General features: G+C 40.9%; 1 protein-coding gene across 1 annotated transcript in view; it reads left to right on the forward strand.

The window, feature by feature from the left end:
- Positions 1 to 339: 339 nt before the first annotated feature.
- PPA1 (inorganic pyrophosphatase 1) overlaps positions 340 to 21,677 on the forward strand; it is a 30,216-nt gene continuing 8,878 nt past the window's right edge. Inside the window, exons 1-6 of the mRNA XM_024253706.3 lie at positions 340 to 576; positions 3,447 to 3,505; positions 14,445 to 14,498; positions 15,331 to 15,450; positions 18,679 to 18,765; positions 19,677 to 19,803. Coding sequence (XP_024109474.1) covers positions 513 to 576; positions 3,447 to 3,505; positions 14,445 to 14,498; positions 15,331 to 15,450; positions 18,679 to 18,765; positions 19,677 to 19,803 — 511 coding nt within the window. The 5' untranslated portion in view covers positions 340 to 512. The remainder of the gene's footprint in view (positions 577 to 3,446; positions 3,506 to 14,444; positions 14,499 to 15,330; positions 15,451 to 18,678; positions 18,766 to 19,676; positions 19,804 to 21,677) is intronic.

Here is a 21,677-nt window from a genome sequence, read left to right on the forward strand (position 1 = left end):
AAATCCTCACCTTTAAGACCGCAAGCAGAGCCTGTCTGGGGAAGCAGGTGACTTATCAACGCCTTTTGAGATAAGGAATAGGTCTGCGGGGAGGAGTGTGTGAGAATCAAAGGTAAGTTCCCTGTGTGCGTGGTCGGCGGTCAACTCCTAGCTAGTCCAAGCTTAGAGCCTGCGAATTTGCCCTCCCGGGTCAGAGCCCAAAGCCGAAGGAACAGAACCAGCCCCGGCGGCAGCCACGTGGCCCAGCCTCTGAGCCCTTGCTGCCGTAGCGGAGGCTGGGCCCGAGGGGCGGGGCTGGGGAGTGCGGACGCCCGGGCCTGGAGGAGTGCGCCTGCGCACGGGGTTGGCCCGGCGGGGGTGGGAACACTAGCGGAGCCGCGTTAAAGGCGCTCCCCGCCCCGCCCGCCGGTCCAGTGCTCGCAGTGCGCAGGCGCAGGGTTCTCTCCTTGTCAGTCGGCGCCGCGTGCGGGCTGGTGGCTCTGTGGCAGCGGCGGCGGCAGGACTCCGGCACCATGAGCGGCTTCAGCACCGAGGAGCGCGCCGCGCCCTTCTCCCTGGAGTACCGAGTCTTCCTCAGTGAGTGTCTGCGGCCCGCGGCCCCTCCGCGCCGGTCCGCCCATTCATTCCCGGGCCTTGCCTCCCCGGGAGGGTGCGGCCCGCGCTCGGCCCCAAGTCTCCGACGCGGGCCCGTCTCTTCGGGCGCGTTGTGGGGCCTGGTCGGCCTCACATTGCATACTTGCCGCCGCCGGTCGGGGCGGCGAGGGTCGCCTCCCGCCATCCCTCCCCGCTGAACGGGGATGGTCCCTTTCTTACGCTCTGGGGTACCCGAACCTGGGCCCAGCTAGTTTTGCAGGTGTCTGGCTCTGACAGGGTCTGATGGGAAAAGGAAATCACCGACACACCCTAGAAAGGTGCTTGGAAGTAACATAATTCCCGTAAGAGGATTGCTCAGTTTGGAGAAACGGCGACTCCGAGGGGGGGCAGTGACTTCTTAAAGACCTTAATTCCGCCGCCGTAGCTCAGATTATCGGCGCTGAGCGGAGCCAAGTCCACCCCCTCGTTTTACAGACGGGGAAACTGAGGCCCGGATCGGGAGCCGTCTGTGAAGGCGCTGGACCGGTCCTCCGGAGTCCCGGTAGCGCTCCTGCCTCTCCGCCGCCTGTTTTCCCTCAGCGCCGATGCTGGGAATGCTCCTTATGAAACAGAAAGCTGGTTCTCTCAAATCAAACAGATGACGTCAATCTGGAAACATGACTGAGAAAGTGCCAAGTTTTTACCTTTGCAGGATTCGGCGTCTAGGGGGTACCTACCCCGGGTCCTGCACCTAGGGCTGCACGGGGAAACCGGGAGGCTGCATGCTGGCGCCCTCCACGCTCCTTAGGGCACCACCATTTTTTGGCCTTGTAGGTGGAGGAAAGCTACTTGGAGTTTTTCTTTATCCTCTTATTCCCCCCACCCCCAGCTACTAGGAGTAGATTATGGGCGATAACGGAGGCGTTCCTAAATGTGTCACCACAGGCGCTTCTATTTTAATCTCTTTACAGTTTTATTTGGAAGGAAATGGGCAGGTGCCTCGAACTCTGAGTTGGTGTGTGAAGGACGGGGAAGCGGGGAGTAGAGGGGACGAATGAATAGGCATTGAAGGAACAAAAAGTAGCCTGGTGCGGGAGGAAAAGGAAAGTGAACTGTAAAGCTTACACATCTAGCCGAAGGTTAACAGGTAAAATCCCGGAAGCGTGAGAACTACCCCCCACTCCCCATTTTATTTAATTTTGCAATTAAGCAGCAAGGGCAGTGCAGTAACTTTTGACTAATAATTCATGGGACTGTTTTTCTGGAAATAGTGTTGGCTCCAGAATTTCTCTGTAGGAAAGGCTTACAGAGGTGACTGTCTGGTTTGAAGGTGAGGGGTGGATCTTCAAGCTATATATGCAGAACAAACACACTGCTTTTACTTAGGTTATTTATTTGCAATTAATATTTGGTGGCCGTTATGGGAGACCAAAGCTACTCCTAGAATTTGGCACTAGCTGAAGTAACTGTTTTTATCAAGTGGAACTCTCTGGAACTTAAGAAATACTAATAATTAGAACCCACTATATAGTTATCAAATTTTAAGTGCTTTATCCTTCCTTAATAGAAATAAACTTTTTAAAGCTTTATAATGTTACATTTGTCAATTTCTTTAAAACTGATAAAGGGCTGGACAGACTGCAAAGTCACAATTGGCCCTAAAGGGACTTTTACATTTTATTGTTTGTGTTTTGAAACAGAGTCTCGCTCTGTTTCCCAGGCTGGAGTGCAGTGGCATGATCTCGGCTCATTGCAACTTCAGCCTCCCGGGTTCAAGTGATTCTCCTGCCTCAGCCTCCCAAGTAGCTGGGATTACAGGCACTTGCCACCATGCCTGACTAATTTTTGTATTTTTAGTAGAGACGGGGTTTCACCATGTTGGCCAGGCTGGTCTTGAACTCCTTACCTCCAGTGATCCACCTGCTTTGGCCTTCCAAAGTGCTGGGATTACAGGCATGAGCCACCGTGCCTGGCCTCCACTTTGATTTTTAAACTTGAAGGGATGCGATGTGGACAGTCCTTAGGTTTCCTAAAGAATACTGAAGAAGTTTTAAAATTACTTTTTGGCTATAGTTAGGCCTCTAGAATATATTAGTAATATATATCTAGAATATAATAGAAATTATTTGTGAAGATGTTTGTTGCAACTTGATTATCCTTAAAGAAAGTCATAATCTAAGATGGCTGGCTGTCTCCTGGAACACCACTTTTAGTAACATTGTTTATAATTTAGTAAAGTGGTCCCCTCCCTTCCCCCCAAGTACTTCATAATGGTTCTGTAAACTTAACTGATGTAAGATCAGTCCAAAACAATTTAATTGCCTTTTGTGTCCTCAGTAGTCTCTGCTCTCAGTATAGAAATTAGTACTTATTAGATGCCTACAGAGTGCGTAGGATGTAAACCCAGCCTAGCCTGGGAGTACAGTCAGGAGAAGTGAAGTATACAACCAGTTTTTCTAGTGTAAGAATAATATCTTGGTTTAAAAATGTGTACTGGTCGGGTGCGGGGTGCGGTGGCTTACCCCTGTAATTCCAGCCCTTTGGGAGGCCGAGGTGAGCAGACTGCTTTGAGCTCAGGAGTTGGAGACCAGCCTGGGGAACATGGCAACACCACCTCCCTACAAAAGATACAAAAATTAGCCAGGCGTAGTGGCTCATCCCTGTAGTTCCAGCTACTCAGGAGGCTGAGGCTGGAGCATCACTTGAGCCTTCAAGAGGGAAACAGAGGTGGCAGTGAGCCAAGATCACACCATTGCACACCATCCTGGGTGACAGAGTAAGAGACCCTATCTCAGAAAAAAAAAAAATGTGTACTGTGTGCATTTAGCAATACAATTAATTTTAGTAATAACTTTTTCTAATTTATTTTGCAGAAAATGAGAAAGGACAATATATATCTCCATTTCATGATATTCCAATTTATGCAGATAAGGTAAGGCATCCTTGTTTTCGGACACAGTCTCTTTACTCAGATCAGCTAGTTCTGCATATGAATTTTCTTATATGTCTCTCAACAAGTGCTTAAAATGCCTCGTTGTGCTGTGAGTTAAAGGTCCGTTGATTAGGCTGGGCATGGTGGCTCATGCCTGTAATCCCAGCACTTTGGGAGGCTGAGGCGGGTGGAGGGCTTGAGGTCAGAAGTTCAAGAACAGCCTGGGCAACATGGTGAAACCCTATCTCTACAAAAAAATACAAAAATTAGCCGGGCATGGTGGCATGTGTCTGTAGTCTCAGCTACTTGGAAGGCTGAGGTGAGAGGATTGCTTGTGCCTGGGAGGCAGAGGTTGCAGTGAGCCGAGATGGCACTACTGTACTCCAGCTGGGTGACAGAGTGAGACCCTGTCTCAAAAAAAAAGGTCCATTGACTAAATAAGAAGTTAGTCTTAAAACTAGATTATTTAGTTAAAGAAGCAAATATAATTTGGGGAAGGAGAGAAGGAATAAAAGCAAAAGTATTTAATCTGTCTTGGAAAAAAAAAAGAAAAAATTACATTGGTCCTTTTTGTATGTATATTTGGAACTAAAGTCGTAATACTTCATTACTGGTTCTAAAATAAACCAGGTAGCCAGCACAGAATTTTGGCTGTAGGATCTTTATGAAATAGTGAAAGTAAACTAGATTATTCAATGAGTATAGGAAAATTTAGTAACGGGCTAGTACAGTTAAGATTTGCACAGTTAAGATAGAGTTAATAAAGGTAGGCACACAGACTTCTAAAAGGAAATAGCTGTTCCTGTATACACCAGTGAGAAGAAACCTAACTTTAACACAGATTGGTAGGCTTACCACAAATTGTAAAAATCTTTACTTTTCTAGGGGAAAAAAAAGTCTACAACTGTATACACCAGAATATCTGAGTGTGGGGCAATTGTAATCCCACTTGGGAGGCTGTGCTGGGAGGATCACTTGAGCCCAGGAGTTTGAGACCAGACTGGGCAACATAGCAAGACCCTGTCTCAGGAAAATAAATAACAATAAAATATATATCAAAATATTTATGATTCGTGGGACTGCCAGTGACTCTTGGTTTTATTTTCATTTTTGTCTTTTTATATTGTCTAATCTTTTTATGAAGAACATGTGTTATAAGTACAACTTTAAACAGTCATTTTAAAAAATACATCTCTTCTTAGCCTCCTTTCCAATGGAAGCAGTTTGTACTGTATTTAGCAACTTAACACAAGGACAAATATCTTATTCTTTTTCTACCTTTCAATTTTTTTCCTTCAGTAAGGAAGTCTGATTCACATTGAGTACAAAGGTTTTTGAGTTGTAAGAGTTACATAGGTTATTGACCTTCCTTAGCTAGATGTCAATACACAACACGAACATCACTTTGCAGCGCACGTCTAGAATAATAGTAATTTTGTTCTTGTGTGTGCTGTCTTACTGTTTTTCTGGGCCTGACTGTTAGATAGAGATAGACAAATTAATTGCACTTCTACCAGGAAGTTTGCTGCAGTTCTGTACTGCCTGAAATTCCAATTTTTGCATTGCTTCCAAGGAGCCTTCCTGGGTAAGACTCCAATTAGAGGCAATGGAGCAAACAGCCCCAGGCCAATTATGTGCCACAAATACAGGAGGGACTTCTAATTGGCATGTTTTTCCTGTGGGAGTGTCAGAGTGGTATTTATTCAGAAACTCGAATTTGTTACATCTGATTTCCTGGGAGTTGATATAAACTGCAAAATCTTTCCCTCTTGAATTGGCTCCATTGGGTTGGCTTGAATTATCTGCTTGTTGTATAATAGCATGTATATCATACTGTAGCATCTCAGACCGTTTTGAGCAATGAAGAGGTATAAAATGATGACCCTAAGCTTATTGGTAGTACCCTGGCATACAGGTATGCTACAGGAAGGAAAACATTTTCTTGACATAGAGCTGTTTTCCCAGTGTTCTAAGTGACTGTATTCCTACCAAGGACTAGAATGATCATAGATGTTTTGGTACCTACTCTTATTGCTGCTTCAAGTTACTCCAAAATAGGAAACAGGCTACATTTTGGTGTCCTGTTAAGTGTGTTCACTTAGATTACTCTCGGACACTGAAGTCTTATAAGGGACTGGTTGTGTCTATAAAGTGGATTACTCAACGGAAGACTCTGCCCTTGGCCCGCCCTGTCCCATCTCAAAATCACAAGCTCTTATGACTCTGGATTTTGCCAGTAGTCCAGACCTCAGTGGACCTTGGGCAGAAGACTTCCTGCCTGAGAGGCCGGAAGGAATTCTTTTGTTTTGTTTTAAAGGAAGTTACTTGTTTAAAACACAAATAAAGGTGTGGTAGACATCATTTTGGATTATAGCCTTTAAAAAAAAATCTGATTAACTTGATTCGTTAGAGTGTGATTTTCTTTCTTTTTTATAAAAAATCTATTGTGATTAAGTTTACATGAATACATTCTCATGGGCTTGTCCTTGGACTTTATTCCTAATATGGTCAGTCGTCCGAGGGATGATAATGAGGGAATGTCATGATCAAGTGAGCATGTACCTTTAACACAGCTCAGTCAGTTCCACTAAGGAAAAATGTCCAAGGGCTCATATCGATATCAGACTAAGGAAAAATGCCCAAGGGCTCATATCCATATCAGACCTTTTTTTTTTTTTTTTTTTTTTTTTGAGATAGGGTTTCACTTTGTCACTCAGGCTGGAGTGCAGTGGCATGATGTTGGCTTACTGCAGCTTCAACCTCCCAGGCACAAGTGATCCTCCTGCTCCAGCCTCCTGAATAGCTGGGACCACAGGCACACACCACCACGCCCAGCTAATTTTTCTATTTTTTTGTAGAGACAGGGTTTCCCTATGTTGCCCAGGCTGGTCTCGAACTCCTGGTTTCAAGCAATCTGCCCACCTCAGCCTCCAAAAGTGCTGGGGTTGCAGGCGTGAGCTACTGTGCCCAACCCATATCAGGACCTTTTAATGTGGATATTCAGTTTGGCATATGCCATTAGGTAATCAGTCCAGCCAGTTTTGGAAAATCTTGTGACTCGGGTACACTGCTTTGATTATTTCCGAATCCAGTGGGTAGAGAAGGTAAAGGCAAGGGCTCACTGGATATTTTTAAATTGTAGGGATGTCCTTTGCTCTGGGTCAATTTTAGGATCAAATATAAAAGCACCTATAGCTCAGAGTATCTTCTAACATAAAACTTCTGAGATACCAGAAATTTTCCAAAACATGGTATAAACAGTATGAAACACTGGGTAGATAAAAGTTTTCTCTAAATCTTAAAGTGTTCAAATATCATGACCTGATTTTTTAGTTTTAGAAATCACATATTTTTCTATTCTGTATCTTAAACTTTCATCTTAAATTCTAGTTCTGACAATGTAGGGTTCTATTTTTTTCAGGTGATTGTTGGGAGCGTATAGAAGCATATATAAATATGGAATATGTGTTTCTTTTTTTCCCTTCTGAAAGAAAGTCAAGCCTCTAATCAAACAGATTGATGCTTCAGAAACTTAACAGATTATCTGCAATTTGGCATAAATGCATTTTTGTTGGGAAAGTTTCCATGGTCAAAATTATTAGTCATTGCAAAACAGAAAAGTTTGACAACTGGAAATGCAGACCCTTTTGCTTGATTTTATAAAGACAGGAAAATAAACAGATTATGCTTAGAATATCTGTTTTCAAAATTTAGTCATCATAAAGCTTATCTGAAAAGAAAAATAGCAAAAATAGCAGCTTTTTCTTTCTTTTTCTTTTTTTTTAAGACAGGGTCTCACTCTGTCACCCATGCAGTGCCGTGATCTTGGCTCACTGCAGGCTCCATCTCCTGGGCTTGAGCAATCCTCCCACCTCAGCCTCCTGAGTAGCTGGGACTACAGGCGCACACCACCGTACCCGGCTAATTTTTTTGTATTGGTAGAGATAGGCTTTCGCTGGTCTCGAACTCCTGAGCTCAAACAATCCACCCACCTCAGCTCCCAAAGTGCTGGGATTACAGGCGTGTGCTCCCACACCCAGCCAGAAGCTTATTCTTAATTATGGCATGACAAATTAAGTTATTGCTCTACATAGGTTCATATGGTAGTGTGTAGTAGCAAATACAGGCATTTGTTTGAGCTGCAATGAGTAGAAAATCTATGTAATTGGAAAACAAATGAGTATTACTAAAAGTTTTCTGTGTATGTGTTTTAATTTCTTTACTTTAATAAGTTAATGATCTCCCTTGGAATCTTAACACAATTTGTTGAACAAATGTTTTTTGGGTTGGTGTAAGTCATGTCTTTCTTTGCTAAGTCACAGTTCTAAGTGAATAAGGGGCACAACAGTGTGAACTTTGGTCATCATATTTCTTTCTGATAGCTTCTCAAATAGACTTCTGTCACTGTCGATGAAATACTTCAGGTATCCGTATACTTTTAACAACTTAAGAGTATATCCTTCTAGAATCATATAACCAACTTTATAGCCAAAACTTAGAGTTAAGAGCCATTGTCATTTGGTGAGCAGTGAATAACATAAAGTATTCTTGGAAATGATGAAATCTGGTATACCTTTTCGAAAGCATCTTCATGGGGATGGAACATTTTCTTTTAACTATGTGAGCTCTTCTGATAGGGATTTTATACTCCAAAACTAGTCTAGAAGTTCCAAAAAAAAAAAAGTTAAAGCTTGGTTTGGATTAGCTTCTTGCTTTATGTTTATTCTCTAGATAAATTTAGAAGAAAATTCTCTCTACCTCTACTGTTTTTTTCTCCAAATTTTATTGCAAAACAATAAAGATTAAAAAATGGGGGGTGGGCTGGGTGCCGTGGCTTATACCCGAAATTCTAGCACTCTGGGCAGCCTAGGTGGACGAATTGCTTGAGTTCAGGAGTTCATGACCAGCCTCAGCAACATGGTGAAACCCTGTCTTTACCAAAAATAGAAAAAAAAAAAAAATTAGCTGGGTGTGGTGGCAGGTGCCTGTGGTCCAGGAGGCAGAGGTAGGAGGATCACTTGAGCCCTGGAGACAGAGGTTGCAGTGAGCTGAGCTTGTGCCACTGCACTTCAGCCTGGGTAACAGGTGAGACTCTGTCTCTAAATAAATAAATAAACAAATAAGAGTGTTGGGACCAGAGGGTGATTTTTGTGTTTCTTTCTAAGTCTGGTATTTACTAGATTTCTGAAGTTATCTAGAGAAACACACAATGAGTCAATTTGAAAATGCTAATGTCAGCCACTTGGTGTGATTCTGTAGTATAGTTCATCGAATTTACCAAATCCAGGGTTACAAATAAATCTCAATGCCGGGCGCGGTGGCTCATGCCTGTAATCCCAACACTTTGGGAGGCCAAGGTGGGCGGATCACCTGAGGTTGGGAGTTCGAGACCAGCTTGACCAACATGGAGAAACCCCGTCTCTACTAAAAATACAAAAATTAGCTGGGCATGGTGGTGCATGCCTGTAATCCCAGCTACTCGGGAGGCTGAGGCAGGAGAATCGCTTGAACCCGGGAGACGGAGGTTGCGGTGAGTCGAGATTGCACCATTGTGCTCCAGCCTGGGTAACGAGGGAAACTCTGTCTCAAAAAATAACATAAAATAAATAAGAAATAAGTCTCAATAAAGACACATTAAACTTAACTGCTAAGATTTAAAGATGTGATGTAAGTAAATTAAGAGCATGTTCCCTATATATGTACTTAACTGCATTAGTAATAACAGCCTACCAAATGGCCATAGCCTATTCATTAGTAAACGACTTGTCAGACTACTGACTTGGTCCTCAAGACCCTAACCAGTTTGGAGATGAGATGGGCCCTCACCATACTACTGTAATTAATATTCCTGTTTAATTAATGAAGTTACAAGCCTAACCAAGATATAGGAGATATTTCTTCTGTTCCTGAAACATTTTTATTTTAAATCTTTTTGATTAACAGAGTGATATAATGTAGACTTGTTGAGTTTCCAATTTCCTTAGAATCTGGACATCTTTAACATTTTGTTGTAACATCTTGACTACTTGATAAAATGATTATAAATCTGGGAAGGGAAATAGACTTTTTTTTTTTTTTTAATTGTAGAGACAAGGTCTGTCTATGTTGCTCAGGCTGGTCTTGAACTCCTAGTCTCAAGCAATCCTCTTGCCTCAGCCTCCCAAAGTGCTAGGTTTACAGGCACGAGCCATCATACCTGGCCTGAAATAGACAGTTATATTTCTGACTTTGGGAACAAGAGCTAAAGTTATAGTTTGCCTTTTCCGGTATCCCCCATTGGTTTATCAGCAAGGTCATTATTGAGTTTATCAAAATCATCCCTCTAGGGAGACTTAACTTCCTTCTTTTCTGAAACTGTTAACAGAGAGCTGAGAGCTCTGATGCCAGAGCAATGACTGAGACTCCAAAGCATGGTAGGATTGAAGGATGGAGTTCTGGGAAGTCCTAACAATGGGAGTAACAAGATAGTAAATCCAAGATCCAGCTAAGTAACAGCTGAAACCAGTTGGGATTAAAGAAGAAGGAATGAATTTGTAACTGGGTAGTATTAAATTTCTTAAAATCAGTATTTTTTAAGTGCATGAATTTTGGAATCATTAGAATGCATAAAAACAGTAATAGTTTTTATAGCAACAGAGTTGCTATAAAATTCATTGAATTTCTCATATCAGTTGCCCTGAAAAATCCTAAATATCACTGTTGTTCACCTAGTGGCAACTCTTTGAATTGTAGCCAGATGTCTAGAAGAAGGTTGTTCTTTAGTAGTAATTCCTGCTGAAGTATGTGGGACACCCGCTCCTTATAAGTACAGAGCTGGGCAGGATGGCTTTGCGCCTGTAATCCCAGCTACTAGGGATGCATAGGCAGGAGGATCACTTGAGGCTAGGAATTAGAGACCAGCCTGCTCAACATAGTGTGACTTCATCTCCAAAAACATAATTAAAAAACAATTAGCCAGGTGTGGTGGTGCACACCTGTAGGCCCAGCTACTTAGGAGGCTGAGGCAGGAGGATTGCTTGAGACTGGGAGTTGGAGGCTGTAGTGAGCTATGATTGTGTCACTGTACTCCAGTCTGGATGACAGAGTGAGACCCCGTCTCTCTCTCTCTCTTTAAAAAAAAATTTTTTTAAGAGACAGGGTCTTGCTATGTTGGTCAGATTGGTCTTGAACTCTTGGCCTCAAGCAGTCCTCCTGCCTCTGCCTCCCAAAGTGCTAGGATTATAGGCGTGAGTCGCTACGCCTGGCTGAGACAAGTATTACTACAGCATCTACATGCATTTGAAAGTGTGCTAGTATTCCATGCATAAAAAATGATGATTTCATGTCCTTTGTAGGGACATGGATGAAGCTGGAAGCCATCATTCTCAGCAAACTCGCAAGGACAAAAAACCAAACACCGCATTTCTCACTCATAGGTGGGAATTGAACAATGAGAACACATGGACACAGGAATGGGGAACATCACACACCGGGGCCTGTTGTGGGGTGGGGGGAGCGGGGAGGGATAGTATTAGATATACCTAATGTTAAATGACGAGTTAATGGGTGCAGCACACCAACATGCAACATGGCACATGTATACATATGTAACAAACCTGCACGTTGTGCACATGTACCCTAAAACTTAAAGTATAATTAAAAAAAAAAAAAAAAGAAAGTGTGCTAAACATCGATTTTACAGATGAGTCACTCACCCCAAGCTGTAGCCTGAGGCCTACAAACTGGAAGTACCTGATTTAGCAGGCAAGAATTCTACCCCTGAACCACCAATGCTACCAGCAGGAAGTACCTGATTTGGAAATCCAACTCTTTGGGAGTTAAAAGAACTTTTATTTTGTTCATTGCTAGTCTTCAGAGCCTAGAAAAGTGCCTGGCACATCCTGGTGGTTCACAACAAATATTTGTTGAAAAAAATCAATGAATTGACTCTGGCTTTTGCAGGTACTCCTTGCTGTTTTTCGCCCAGCTAATTTCTTTTCTTTTTTTTTTTTTTTGAGACATAGTCTTGCTCTGTGGCCCAGGCTGGAGTGCAGTGGTGTGATCTCGGTTCACTGCAACCTCCACCTCCCGGGTTCACACCAGTCTCCTGCCTCAGCCTCCCGAGTAGCTGGGACTACAGGCGCCTGCCACCACGCCCAGCTAATTTTTTTGTATTTTTAGTAGAGATAATTTTCCACTGTGTTAGCCAGGATGGTCTCGATCTCCTGACCTCATAATCCGCCCACCTCGGCCTCCCAAAGTGCTGTGATTACAGGTGTGAGCCACCACCCCCGGCCTCACCCAGCTAATTTGTAGAAAGCACCAGACCTTCAGGCTTTTGTTCGCAGCAGAATTCTCTTACCATTTTCTGAAGGAAGTTTTCTTCCTTGTTATTTTTTTCCTTCCCATTAATTATGTAGATTTATGTTATTAGGTAATACTGTTTTGAGGGTCTGTACATATTTGTCATTTACTGCTATTAAAGTGTTCAATATAGTTTCTAAACTTTGAATTAGAAACTATATTTCTAAACTTTGAATTTTAGCTCTATTTGCTATATCTTTCTTGAAGCAATGTATTCATTTGGTGGTGTTTTAACAAAATTAACAGCTAATCTTGGCGAGCTCTTCAGTTGATCTTTCATGTCATAACAGCTCCATCTTGTGAATCTTTAGGGTACTGCTGCTGGAAACAGAAAGCCCTGACTTGTTCTTTTCACAGACCTACAGATCTCTTGTTTTTACACCTGAGAAGTGGACAAAATTCTTGAAAACCTAGTGGGCAAGGTGAAATTTAGTCAAAGATTGATTCTGAGGTTTTCTACCCAGGATGAACAATTAGCGTTACATTTTCTAAACCATCTGGTTATTTTAGAGGGAAACAGGGATAGAGCAGTTTCTTCAGTCCTAGATTTAAGTAATATCTCCATTCTTTTGGTTTTTATGTTGTATTGGGTAGGTGAGGTATCAGGAGGCTTGGAGCAGAAACCCATGGATGCTTTAGTCTCCCATGGTTTCAGCAGGAACTTAAAATGACAGAAGTTCTACACTTTTGAATCGAAGTCAGTGTAGTTTTTCTACTTGGTAGCAGCAAGGTAATTATTGACTTGAAACCTTTGACTTATTCCCTTGTGGCTTATCAGTTCCCGTTTTTTGATGGAAAGTAGCAAAGAAGTAATTCTAAAGAGTGGTGTAACCAAGTGATTTTCATTTTAAGTTAAGTTCTTAAAATGTACTTTACCAGTCTGGGGTAACATGGCAAAGCTCCATCTCTAAAAAAAAAAAATATATATATATATATACACACACACACACACGCACACACACATATACACATACATACACACACACACACACACACACAATTAGCTGGATGTGGTGGCATGCACCTGTAGCTCTAGCTACTCAGGAGGCTGAGATGGAAAGATTGCTTGAGCCAGGGTGGTTGAGGTTTCAGTGAGTCAAGCTCATACCACTGCACTGCAGCCTAGGTAGCAGAGTGAGACCTTGTCTCAAAAAAAAAAAAAAGTACTTTTTATAAGCATAATTGCAGCCAGGTGCGGTGGCTCACACCTATAATCCCAGCACTTTGGGAGGCTGAGGCGGGTGGATCACCTGAGGTCAGGAGTTTGAGACCAGCCTGGCCAACATGGCGAAACTCCATCTCTACTAAAAATACAAAAATTATCCAGGTGTAGTGGCACGCCCCTGTGTAATCCCAGCTACTCAGGAGGCTGAGATAGTAGAATCGCTTGAACCCAGGAGGCGGAGGTTGCAGTGAGCCAAGATTGTGCCACTGCACTCCAGCCTGGGTGACAGAAAACAGTAATTGCAGATTTAGCTTCATCTGTGCCCTTTGTAGAGGCTAAAAACTGAAAAACTGCAGTTAAAGTTCTATTCCTTGAAAAAAATAGTATTCTGAATAATTAAAGCTCAAGTTTAATTAAAGAACCTATGGCATATTTAACTCCAGTGTGCAAAATGGGTTGGCAAAGTATGGTTTGTTTTTTCATTGTGTTTTTAAACTGCACATCTGGGAATTTACTTCCTGAATATATCATCCATTTTATAGTAGTCAGTTTAAGGCTATAAGCCAATTACAATAGAACTATCATTGATTAAAATATTTTTAAAGCATATTCTCTTATCTTCACGGTCAAAGTCCTTTTCAGGGGGGCTTTATTTCTAAAAACGGCCGAATTGGGAGAATAATGTGGATAATGAAGCTGATGAGTTTTGTTTGATGCTAAAACTAAAGTATGACCAAGTAATTAGGCTGATGTGGGGTTCATCTTATAAACTAAAGTATGATCAAGTAATTAGTCTGACTTGGGGTTTGTCTTATAAACTGTCTCTGAAATAGAAGCTCTAAAAACATTTTGAGTAATTGCAGTGTCTCTGAAGGAAATAACACTGGCCTTTGGAGAATGTTTTGAAGATGGTCTTCTTCAGAGATACAGGTTCTGTTAAGTTTATTTAAGAACTGTTTCCTTCCTAGGAACATTCCTTCCACTGCTAGTTTTTATTCTGAAACACTTAAAGCATACAGAAAAGTTAAAAGATTTATATAGTAAGTTGGCTGGGCGAGATGGCTCACACCTGTAATCCTAGCACTTCGGGAGGTGGAGGCAGGAGGATCACTTGAGGCCAGGAGTTTGAGACCAGCCTGGGCAACACAGTAAGACCTTGCCTCTATAAAAAATTTAAAAGTAAATAAAAATTAAGAAGAACTATACAGTAAGCAATCATATACTGACCACCTTGATTCTATAATGAATATTTTCCTATAATTGCATTATTTTCATCCATCATTCTCTTTTTTTTGATTCATTTTGTTGAAAATCCAATTGACTTCAAAGATCTGATACAATGAACAGTTTGACTTTGGAAGAAATAGTGCATGCTCCCTCAGAGAACAAATTGGCTCCTGTGACCATCTCACTTTCTCTTTGTTTTTTCAGGATGTGTTCCACATGGTAGTTGAAGTACCACGCTGGTCTAATGCAAAAATGGAGGTAATATTTCGCCTTACATTTGAGTCAGACTTAGGATATTGGTTTTGATCTAGTCACACTGACTTGATCAAGGATGAACCATCTGAACGTCAAGGTTTTTCTCTGTCTGGTCCCAGTCTATTTTCTAGTTGTATCTCCCATTGCCTACTAGTCTTCCCTTTGGGCTCCAGTTAAACTCAACTGTTTACAAATATGCCCCAAACTTTTCTTCCCAACATCTTTGCTTCCGATGTTCCCAAAGCCTAGAATTACTTTTTCTCCTCTTACTCTCTGTAAGCCCATCACTGACCCCTCCTTAGTCACCCCAGCCACAGGTACTCTCATTGGAATTTCAGTTGCATGGTGTTAGTTTCTTTCTGATGATACCTACCATAATTGCCTTTTTGTTATGGATATTTATAACATATTTTATATCAGAAACTCTTAACAGTAATCACATTTTTTTGTGTAATAAATACCCAAGTATTTGAATAATTTTAAATTCTGTGAAGGAAAACTAAAATTGGATAATATTTATTTTGCCCTTTTAATAAAAATTATGGTATTTTTATTACTCAAACATTAGAATTTATTCCAGCTAATTTTAGTCTTTGCTTTCTAGAATTAGTAAATTTTTTTTTCCCTTCTTGATAGTTCCTTTATACCTCACATAACCTTTCACTTAATGGCTGATTATGGAAACACCTTAGTTCAATTATAAAAGTGTTAGGGATAAAATATATCATTAAAGTGGAATTAGGGAACATGGATACCATAATTCATTTCCTCAGATCCTTATTTGAATAGTATTTCACATCCAAATATGCAAAGATTTGAAATTTTTTTATTTCAGATTGCTACAAAGGACCCTTTAAATCCTATTAAACAAGATGTGAAAAAAGGAAAACTTCGCTATGTTGCGAATTTGTTCCCGTATAAAGGATATATCTGGAACTATGGTGCCATCCCTCAGGTATGTCTTCATGCAACTGCTGACAATGTACTTTTTAGCTTACTAAATATTAATTTACTGCTATTAGTAAAAAAGGTTTGAATACCTGTGGAGAGTTTTTTCTATGGTAGATTTTGAAAACATAAGAAGGGATAATTAACTCAGAATGCTTCCTTAAATAACTTATTTTCAAGATAAACTAAATATTTACAATGTTTAAATTCAGATTTGAACGTTTATTCTTTTCTGAAATATTTCTTTTTTTTTGGACTGGTAATAAGCTATATAAATTCTCTACAGACTGAGTTGCAAGTCTATTCAGTCAAGAAAGAGTGTATGGTAGTAGTCAGAAGCACTGATTTTTGGCACCAGACAGACCAGAGTTCAAATCCCAAGGTGGCCACTTCCTAGCTTACCTAACTTGCCTCCCTTTCTTTCTCTTTGAGACGTTCATATCGCCTCCCTGAGCTATTCACAGTATGTAGGTGGTATGGTTATTTCAAAAAACAAAGCATTTAACACCTGCACACAACGAGCTGTCATAGCTGCTGACTTTATGTTTAGAGTTTTGATTCCCTCTTCTTCAGGTCAAGTAATGAGAGGTAAAGTAATGAAAGGATCATGTTTTTCTTAAGTAGTCAACCTTTTTTTTTTTTTATTAAAAAAATTTTTTTTTGAGATGGAGTCTTGCTTTGTCACCCGGGCTGGAGTGCAGTGGCGCGATCTCGGCTCACTGCAAAAGCTCCGCCTCCCAGGTTCACGCCATTCTCCTGCCTCAGCCTCCCGAGTAGCTGGGACTACAGGTGTCCACCACCGCACCCAGCTAATTTTTTGCAGTTTAGTGGAGACGGGGTTTCACCGTGTTAGCCAGGATGGTCTCGATCTCCTGACCTGTGATCCGCCCGCCTTGGCCTCCCAAAGTGCTGGGATTATGGGCGTGAGCCACCGCGTCTGGCCTAATAGTCAACCTTTTGAGAAGGGTTGTTTACCAATTTATTCCCAGCATAATGTCAGTATGTAGCAGGTTCTTTTTAAATATTTGAATGAAGAATCACTAGGATCTTGTCTATAATGAGTAAATGACACCTATTTAATTCTGATTTGGCTGGGCCAGTGCTGTGGCACTTGAAATTTAATACTGAGACACTAACTAAATATTCAGTTTAATTTTTTTGCTGTTGATAAATGGTTTGTTTTTATTAACAATGAAGTCTGTTAAATGGAACCTACTATGAAACAACCCATAAGATAGTAGAACCTAGGTCTGACCCTTCTAGCTTGTTAGGTAAGCACAAAGTCATTTGTTTGTCTTAATTACAGTGTTTCACCTTATACTTTAATTGAATTTTTTTTTTTTTGAGACGGAGTCTTGCACTGTCGCCCGGGCTGGAGTGCGGTGGCACAGTCTTGGCTCACTGCAACCTCTGCCTCTCAGGTTCGAGCGATTCTCTTGCCTCAGCCTCCTGAGTAGCTGGGATTACAGGCGCCTACCACCACGCCCAGCTAATTTTTTGTATTTTTATTAGAGACGGGGTTTCACTGTATTGGCCAGGCCGGTCTCAAACTCCTGACCTTGTGATCTGCCTGCCTCGGCCTTGCGAAGTGCTGGGATTACAGGCATGAGCCACCACGCCCGGCCTCAGTTGATTTATTAATAGTATTTAGTCTTGATATATCATCCTTGTAGGAGAACATTGCTGAAATACTTACTCTTCTGTGGGTTGGATTTTGCTTTCTTAATGTTGGATTTGTTAGATGTGGTCTCCCTTTATCCCCCTTCTCATTTATCTTTTTGCCTTTACTCCAGCTGAGTAGACAAACAAATCCGAGTAATGTGTTCTAGTTGGAGGAAAAAAGAACCAATGCAATGGCTACATTTTAAACCTAACATCCTGGCTAGCACAGGCTATCAGTTCTTTTGTGAGATGTTCTGCAAGGACTCTGGCTTACAATTTAGGAAGGAAAGAAAACCAGTCATGTAAAGCTCCAGAAAATTCTGGTTAAACTTTTCAGTCCGGGCTCCTGGTCAGTGATGATACTTTTAACATCAGAACATAACATTTTGGCTGGGTGTGGTGGTTCATGCCTGTAATCCCAGCACTTTGGGAGGCCAAGGTGGGAGGATCACCTGAGGTCAGGAGTTCGAGACCAGTGTGGCCAACATGGTGAAACTTGATCTCTACTAAAAATACAAAAATTAGCCAGGCGTGGTGGCGTACACCTGTAATCCCAGCAACTCAGGAGGCTGAGACAGGAGAATTGCTTGAACATGGGAGGCAGAGGTTGCAGTGAGCCAAGATTGCGCCACTGCACTCCATCCAGTCTGGGCGACAGAGCAAGACTCTGTCTCAAAAAAAAAGAAAGAAAAAGAACATAACCTTTCCATTTTACTATTATTGCCTATCTACTTCTGTTTTGGGAATTTATTATAAAGAAAATCTAAGACCAGGTGCAGTGGCTTATGCCTATAATCCCATACTTTGGGAGGCCAAGGTGGGAGGATCACTTGAGCCCAGGAGTTTGAGACCAGCCTGGGCAACATAGTGAGACCCTGTCTCTACAAAAAAGGAAAAGAAAAAAACCACACATTTTTGTTTGTTTTGTTTTCTTTTTTGTTTGTTTGTTTTGTTTTGTTTTTTTGAGATGGAACCTTGCTCTGTTGCCCAAGCTGGAGTGCAGTGGCATGATCTAGGCTCACTGCAACCTCTGCTTCCTGGGTTCAAGCAATTCTCCTGCCTCAGCCTCCCAAGTAGCTGGGATTACAGGCATGCACCACCACGCCTGCCTGATTTTTATATTTTTAGTAGATACAGGGTTTCACCATGTTGGCTAGGCTGGTCTCAAACTCCTGACCTCAGGTGATCCACTCGCCTCAGCCTCCCAAAGTGCTGGGATTATAGGCATGAGCCATCATACCCAGCCTAAAACCACACATCTTTAAAGTAAACGTTTGGGTCTATATTTGTGTTTCCCTGTTGTCTCAGTTATTGAGTAGTTGGCTTTTGCTTGTTTTAAATAGGATCATTATCTGTTTTAAAGCTTAAGTTTAGTTTAGCATTAGATGTGTAGTAGGAGCTACAGCATTTAATTGAAACTCTTGTGTGTAGTTAAGATTCTTAAATGCGAATAAAGAACTAAAACAATGAGAAAAAAATAGCTGAAGAGTCATAGGATGTTATCTGTTATTCTCAACATGATCCATTTTGTCAGTATGTATAGGAATGATATACACTGTCTTATTTTTTTTAGACTTGGGAAGACCCAGGGCACAATGATAAACATACTGGCTGTTGTGGTGACAATGACCCAATTGATGTGTGTGAAATTGGAAGCAAGGTAATGAAATGTGACATTTTTTTCTTTAGTGTTGAGATATTAATAAAGTATACCAAATTTCATACTTTAAAAAATACTGTGAATAAAATGCATGAATATTAGTGAAATAATGATGTCTCTTTGGTATTAAAGGCTTCTCTTGCATTTTAAACATTTGTATATTATAATTTTTACATTTAAACCTAGTCTGAAAAAAACGTGTCTATGTATGTATGATTGAACATATATCTAGAAGAACTGGACATGTTCTGCATTGCTTTAGAAGATGGATAATTAGTCAATAGGTGAAAGGTACCAGGAGGGAAATTCCCTCTCAATACATGGCAAATCTTGCCTAACAATTTAGAATGATCAGTAAATTGACCCGAACCAAACAACCTCATGAATTGGAGATCCATGGTAGTAACTCCTCCATCAAGTAGGGTTGTTCTAAGATTCTGATTATAGTTATTTCTTTGTGTCTCTCTCAGGCTCAGAGAAATAGTAAACAACTAAAAACAAAGTTATCATTTTGTTTTTTAAGTCATAAAGTTTTTAAGTCATTGTATGACTTGCTTAACTCATGACTTTTATAAGATAAAAGGTAAAGCATGTTAAGATATGTATTTGAGACTATGGAGGACTTATTCTTCAGTATAATCAATGACAATGCAAAAAACATTGATTACCCTGAGCTATGTACTGGTTTCCCTATGACCTAGAAGAAAATAGGACCTATAAGTCCTGTTTTCAACTTCAATAAGACTGATGAAACATTTACTCATTTAGGTTCTTAAAATTTTCTTAAAGGAACAATCTTCAGGTAAATTCTCAAGAACTTGGCCTCTTTCTTATTTCCTGTTAGCCAAGTAAAACTGTCTTCTAGAGTTTGGTTCTGTAATGTTGTCCTGACTTTGGCTGTTGACTCTCAGGTATGTGCAAGAGGTGAAATAATTGGCGTGAAAGTTCTAGGCATATTGGCTATGATTGACGAAGGGGAAACCGACTGGAAAGTCATTGCCATTAATATGGATGATCCTGATGCAGCCAATTATAATGGTAAGAAAATTTGAAAAGTCTGAAGTCTTTTTAATTGATTTGTAAGCACCACCATACTTAACCTATAATGACAGAATTGTAAGCCCTTGCCTTCAAACTGCTAAAGGATGGAGGAACAAAGCACTGGACAAGCATTATTTCTGTGACTGCACTTGTAATTAACTAAGTAAACTTTCTCCTTCATTCCAGGAAAGAAAAAATCTGGTAGGTTCTTACTGTTTTTTTGGTCCTTTCCTTCCCCACATACCAGCACTCAGTTGGTATGTTTATTTTAAAACGTTTAATTGAGATATTCACATATCAAAGAGTCACCATTGTAAAATGTACAATTCAGTGGTTTTTAGTATATTCACTAAGTTGTACAACCATTACCACTCTCTAATTGCAGAACATTTCATCAGCCCAAAGGAAATCCTGTATCCATGGGCAATCACTCCCTGTCCCCCTTCCTTCAGTCCCTGATGACTGCGGATCTACTTTGTGCCTATGGATTTGCCTATGCTGTCATTTCATGTAAATGGCATCATATAGGTGGCCTCTGTGTCTGGTTTATTTCACTTAGTGAAGTAAGTGTTTTCAGGGTTCATCCGTATTGTAGCATGTATCAGCACTTCATTCCCTTTTTTTTTTGGTGGTAAAATTTACAGAACATGAAATTCACCATTTTAATTAAAGTGTACAATTGAATGGCATTTCATTCATTCACAAGGTTGTGCAGCCATCACCACTAGTTCAAGTCATTCCCTATTCCCTCCTCCTCTCCAGACCCTGGCAACCACTAATCTGCTTTTTGTCTTTATAGCTTTGCCTATCCTACCTATTCTAGGTATCTCATATACATGGACTGGTACAATATGTGGGTTTTTGTTGTTGTTGTTGTTTTTTCTGGTTTCGTTCACTTAGTACAATGTTTTCTAGGTTTATCCATATTGCATAATGTGGCATCTGTCAGTACTCCTTTTTATGGTTGAATATTATTCCATTGTGTGGATATACTACATTTTGTTTATCCATTCATCAGTTGATGGACATTTGGGTTGTTTTGGCTGTGTAATACTGCTATGAACATTCCTGTACAAGTTTTTGTGTGGACTTACGTTTTTATTCTTGGGTACATACATAGGAGTTGCCAAAGCTAGAACAATTTGAGCAAGAAAATAAAGTAGTACTGTAATGTAACCTGGAACATAAAATAAATATCCATGAGTCTATACTGACAAATAAATGATTGAATAAATAGACAAATGAGGAAGAATAGACAAATCTCAAAGCAGAAGAATTCCAAATAATTTATGCAGATACTCCATTCTCAAGGAGGTCCTTAATTGTGAGTTGTGCCTGGTGACTTCCTTCCAAAGAGTACAGTGTGGGTAAGGGAGAGGAGAGGATGACTTTAGAGCAGAGAAACTTGACAAACACTGCCTCAGCCAGGTGATGGAGGTCAATGTCAGCAGCGATAAGAGTCACCTTGAGAGCATGTTCCCTCAAAATGATGTGATGTATATTTGCATCTGTGTTAATTCATTGAAGAAGGACTGGAAGAATGCCAATCCTTTAATGTTTCGTTTCAATTTTGAAAGGTGAGAGTGCATTCACACCATCTGTTCACTACTTGGTGGTACGGCTCTCTTCTGTTGGTCCGTGTGTGCATTTCCAACGTACTTCTTATACAAGAGAACTTGGCATGCTGTGGCCACGATTAGTGAAGCCAAGCCCATCACTCTGTCAGCACTCATTTACTAAGGCATTATTTTCCTGCAGTTCAGGTTATTAGAACCCTGAAAACTTTCTCGGGGTGGCTGGTCCCATGGTGCAAGTAGTATGCAGCTTTCCCTAATGTCAACCTAAGGCAGTGTCTATTGTCCATCCTATAG

This window comes from Pongo abelii, chromosome 8, assembly GCF_028885655.2.
Source record: "Pongo abelii isolate AG06213 chromosome 8, NHGRI_mPonAbe1-v2.0_pri, whole genome shotgun sequence".
Taxonomy (NCBI): domain Eukaryota; kingdom Metazoa; phylum Chordata; class Mammalia; order Primates; family Hominidae; genus Pongo; species Pongo abelii.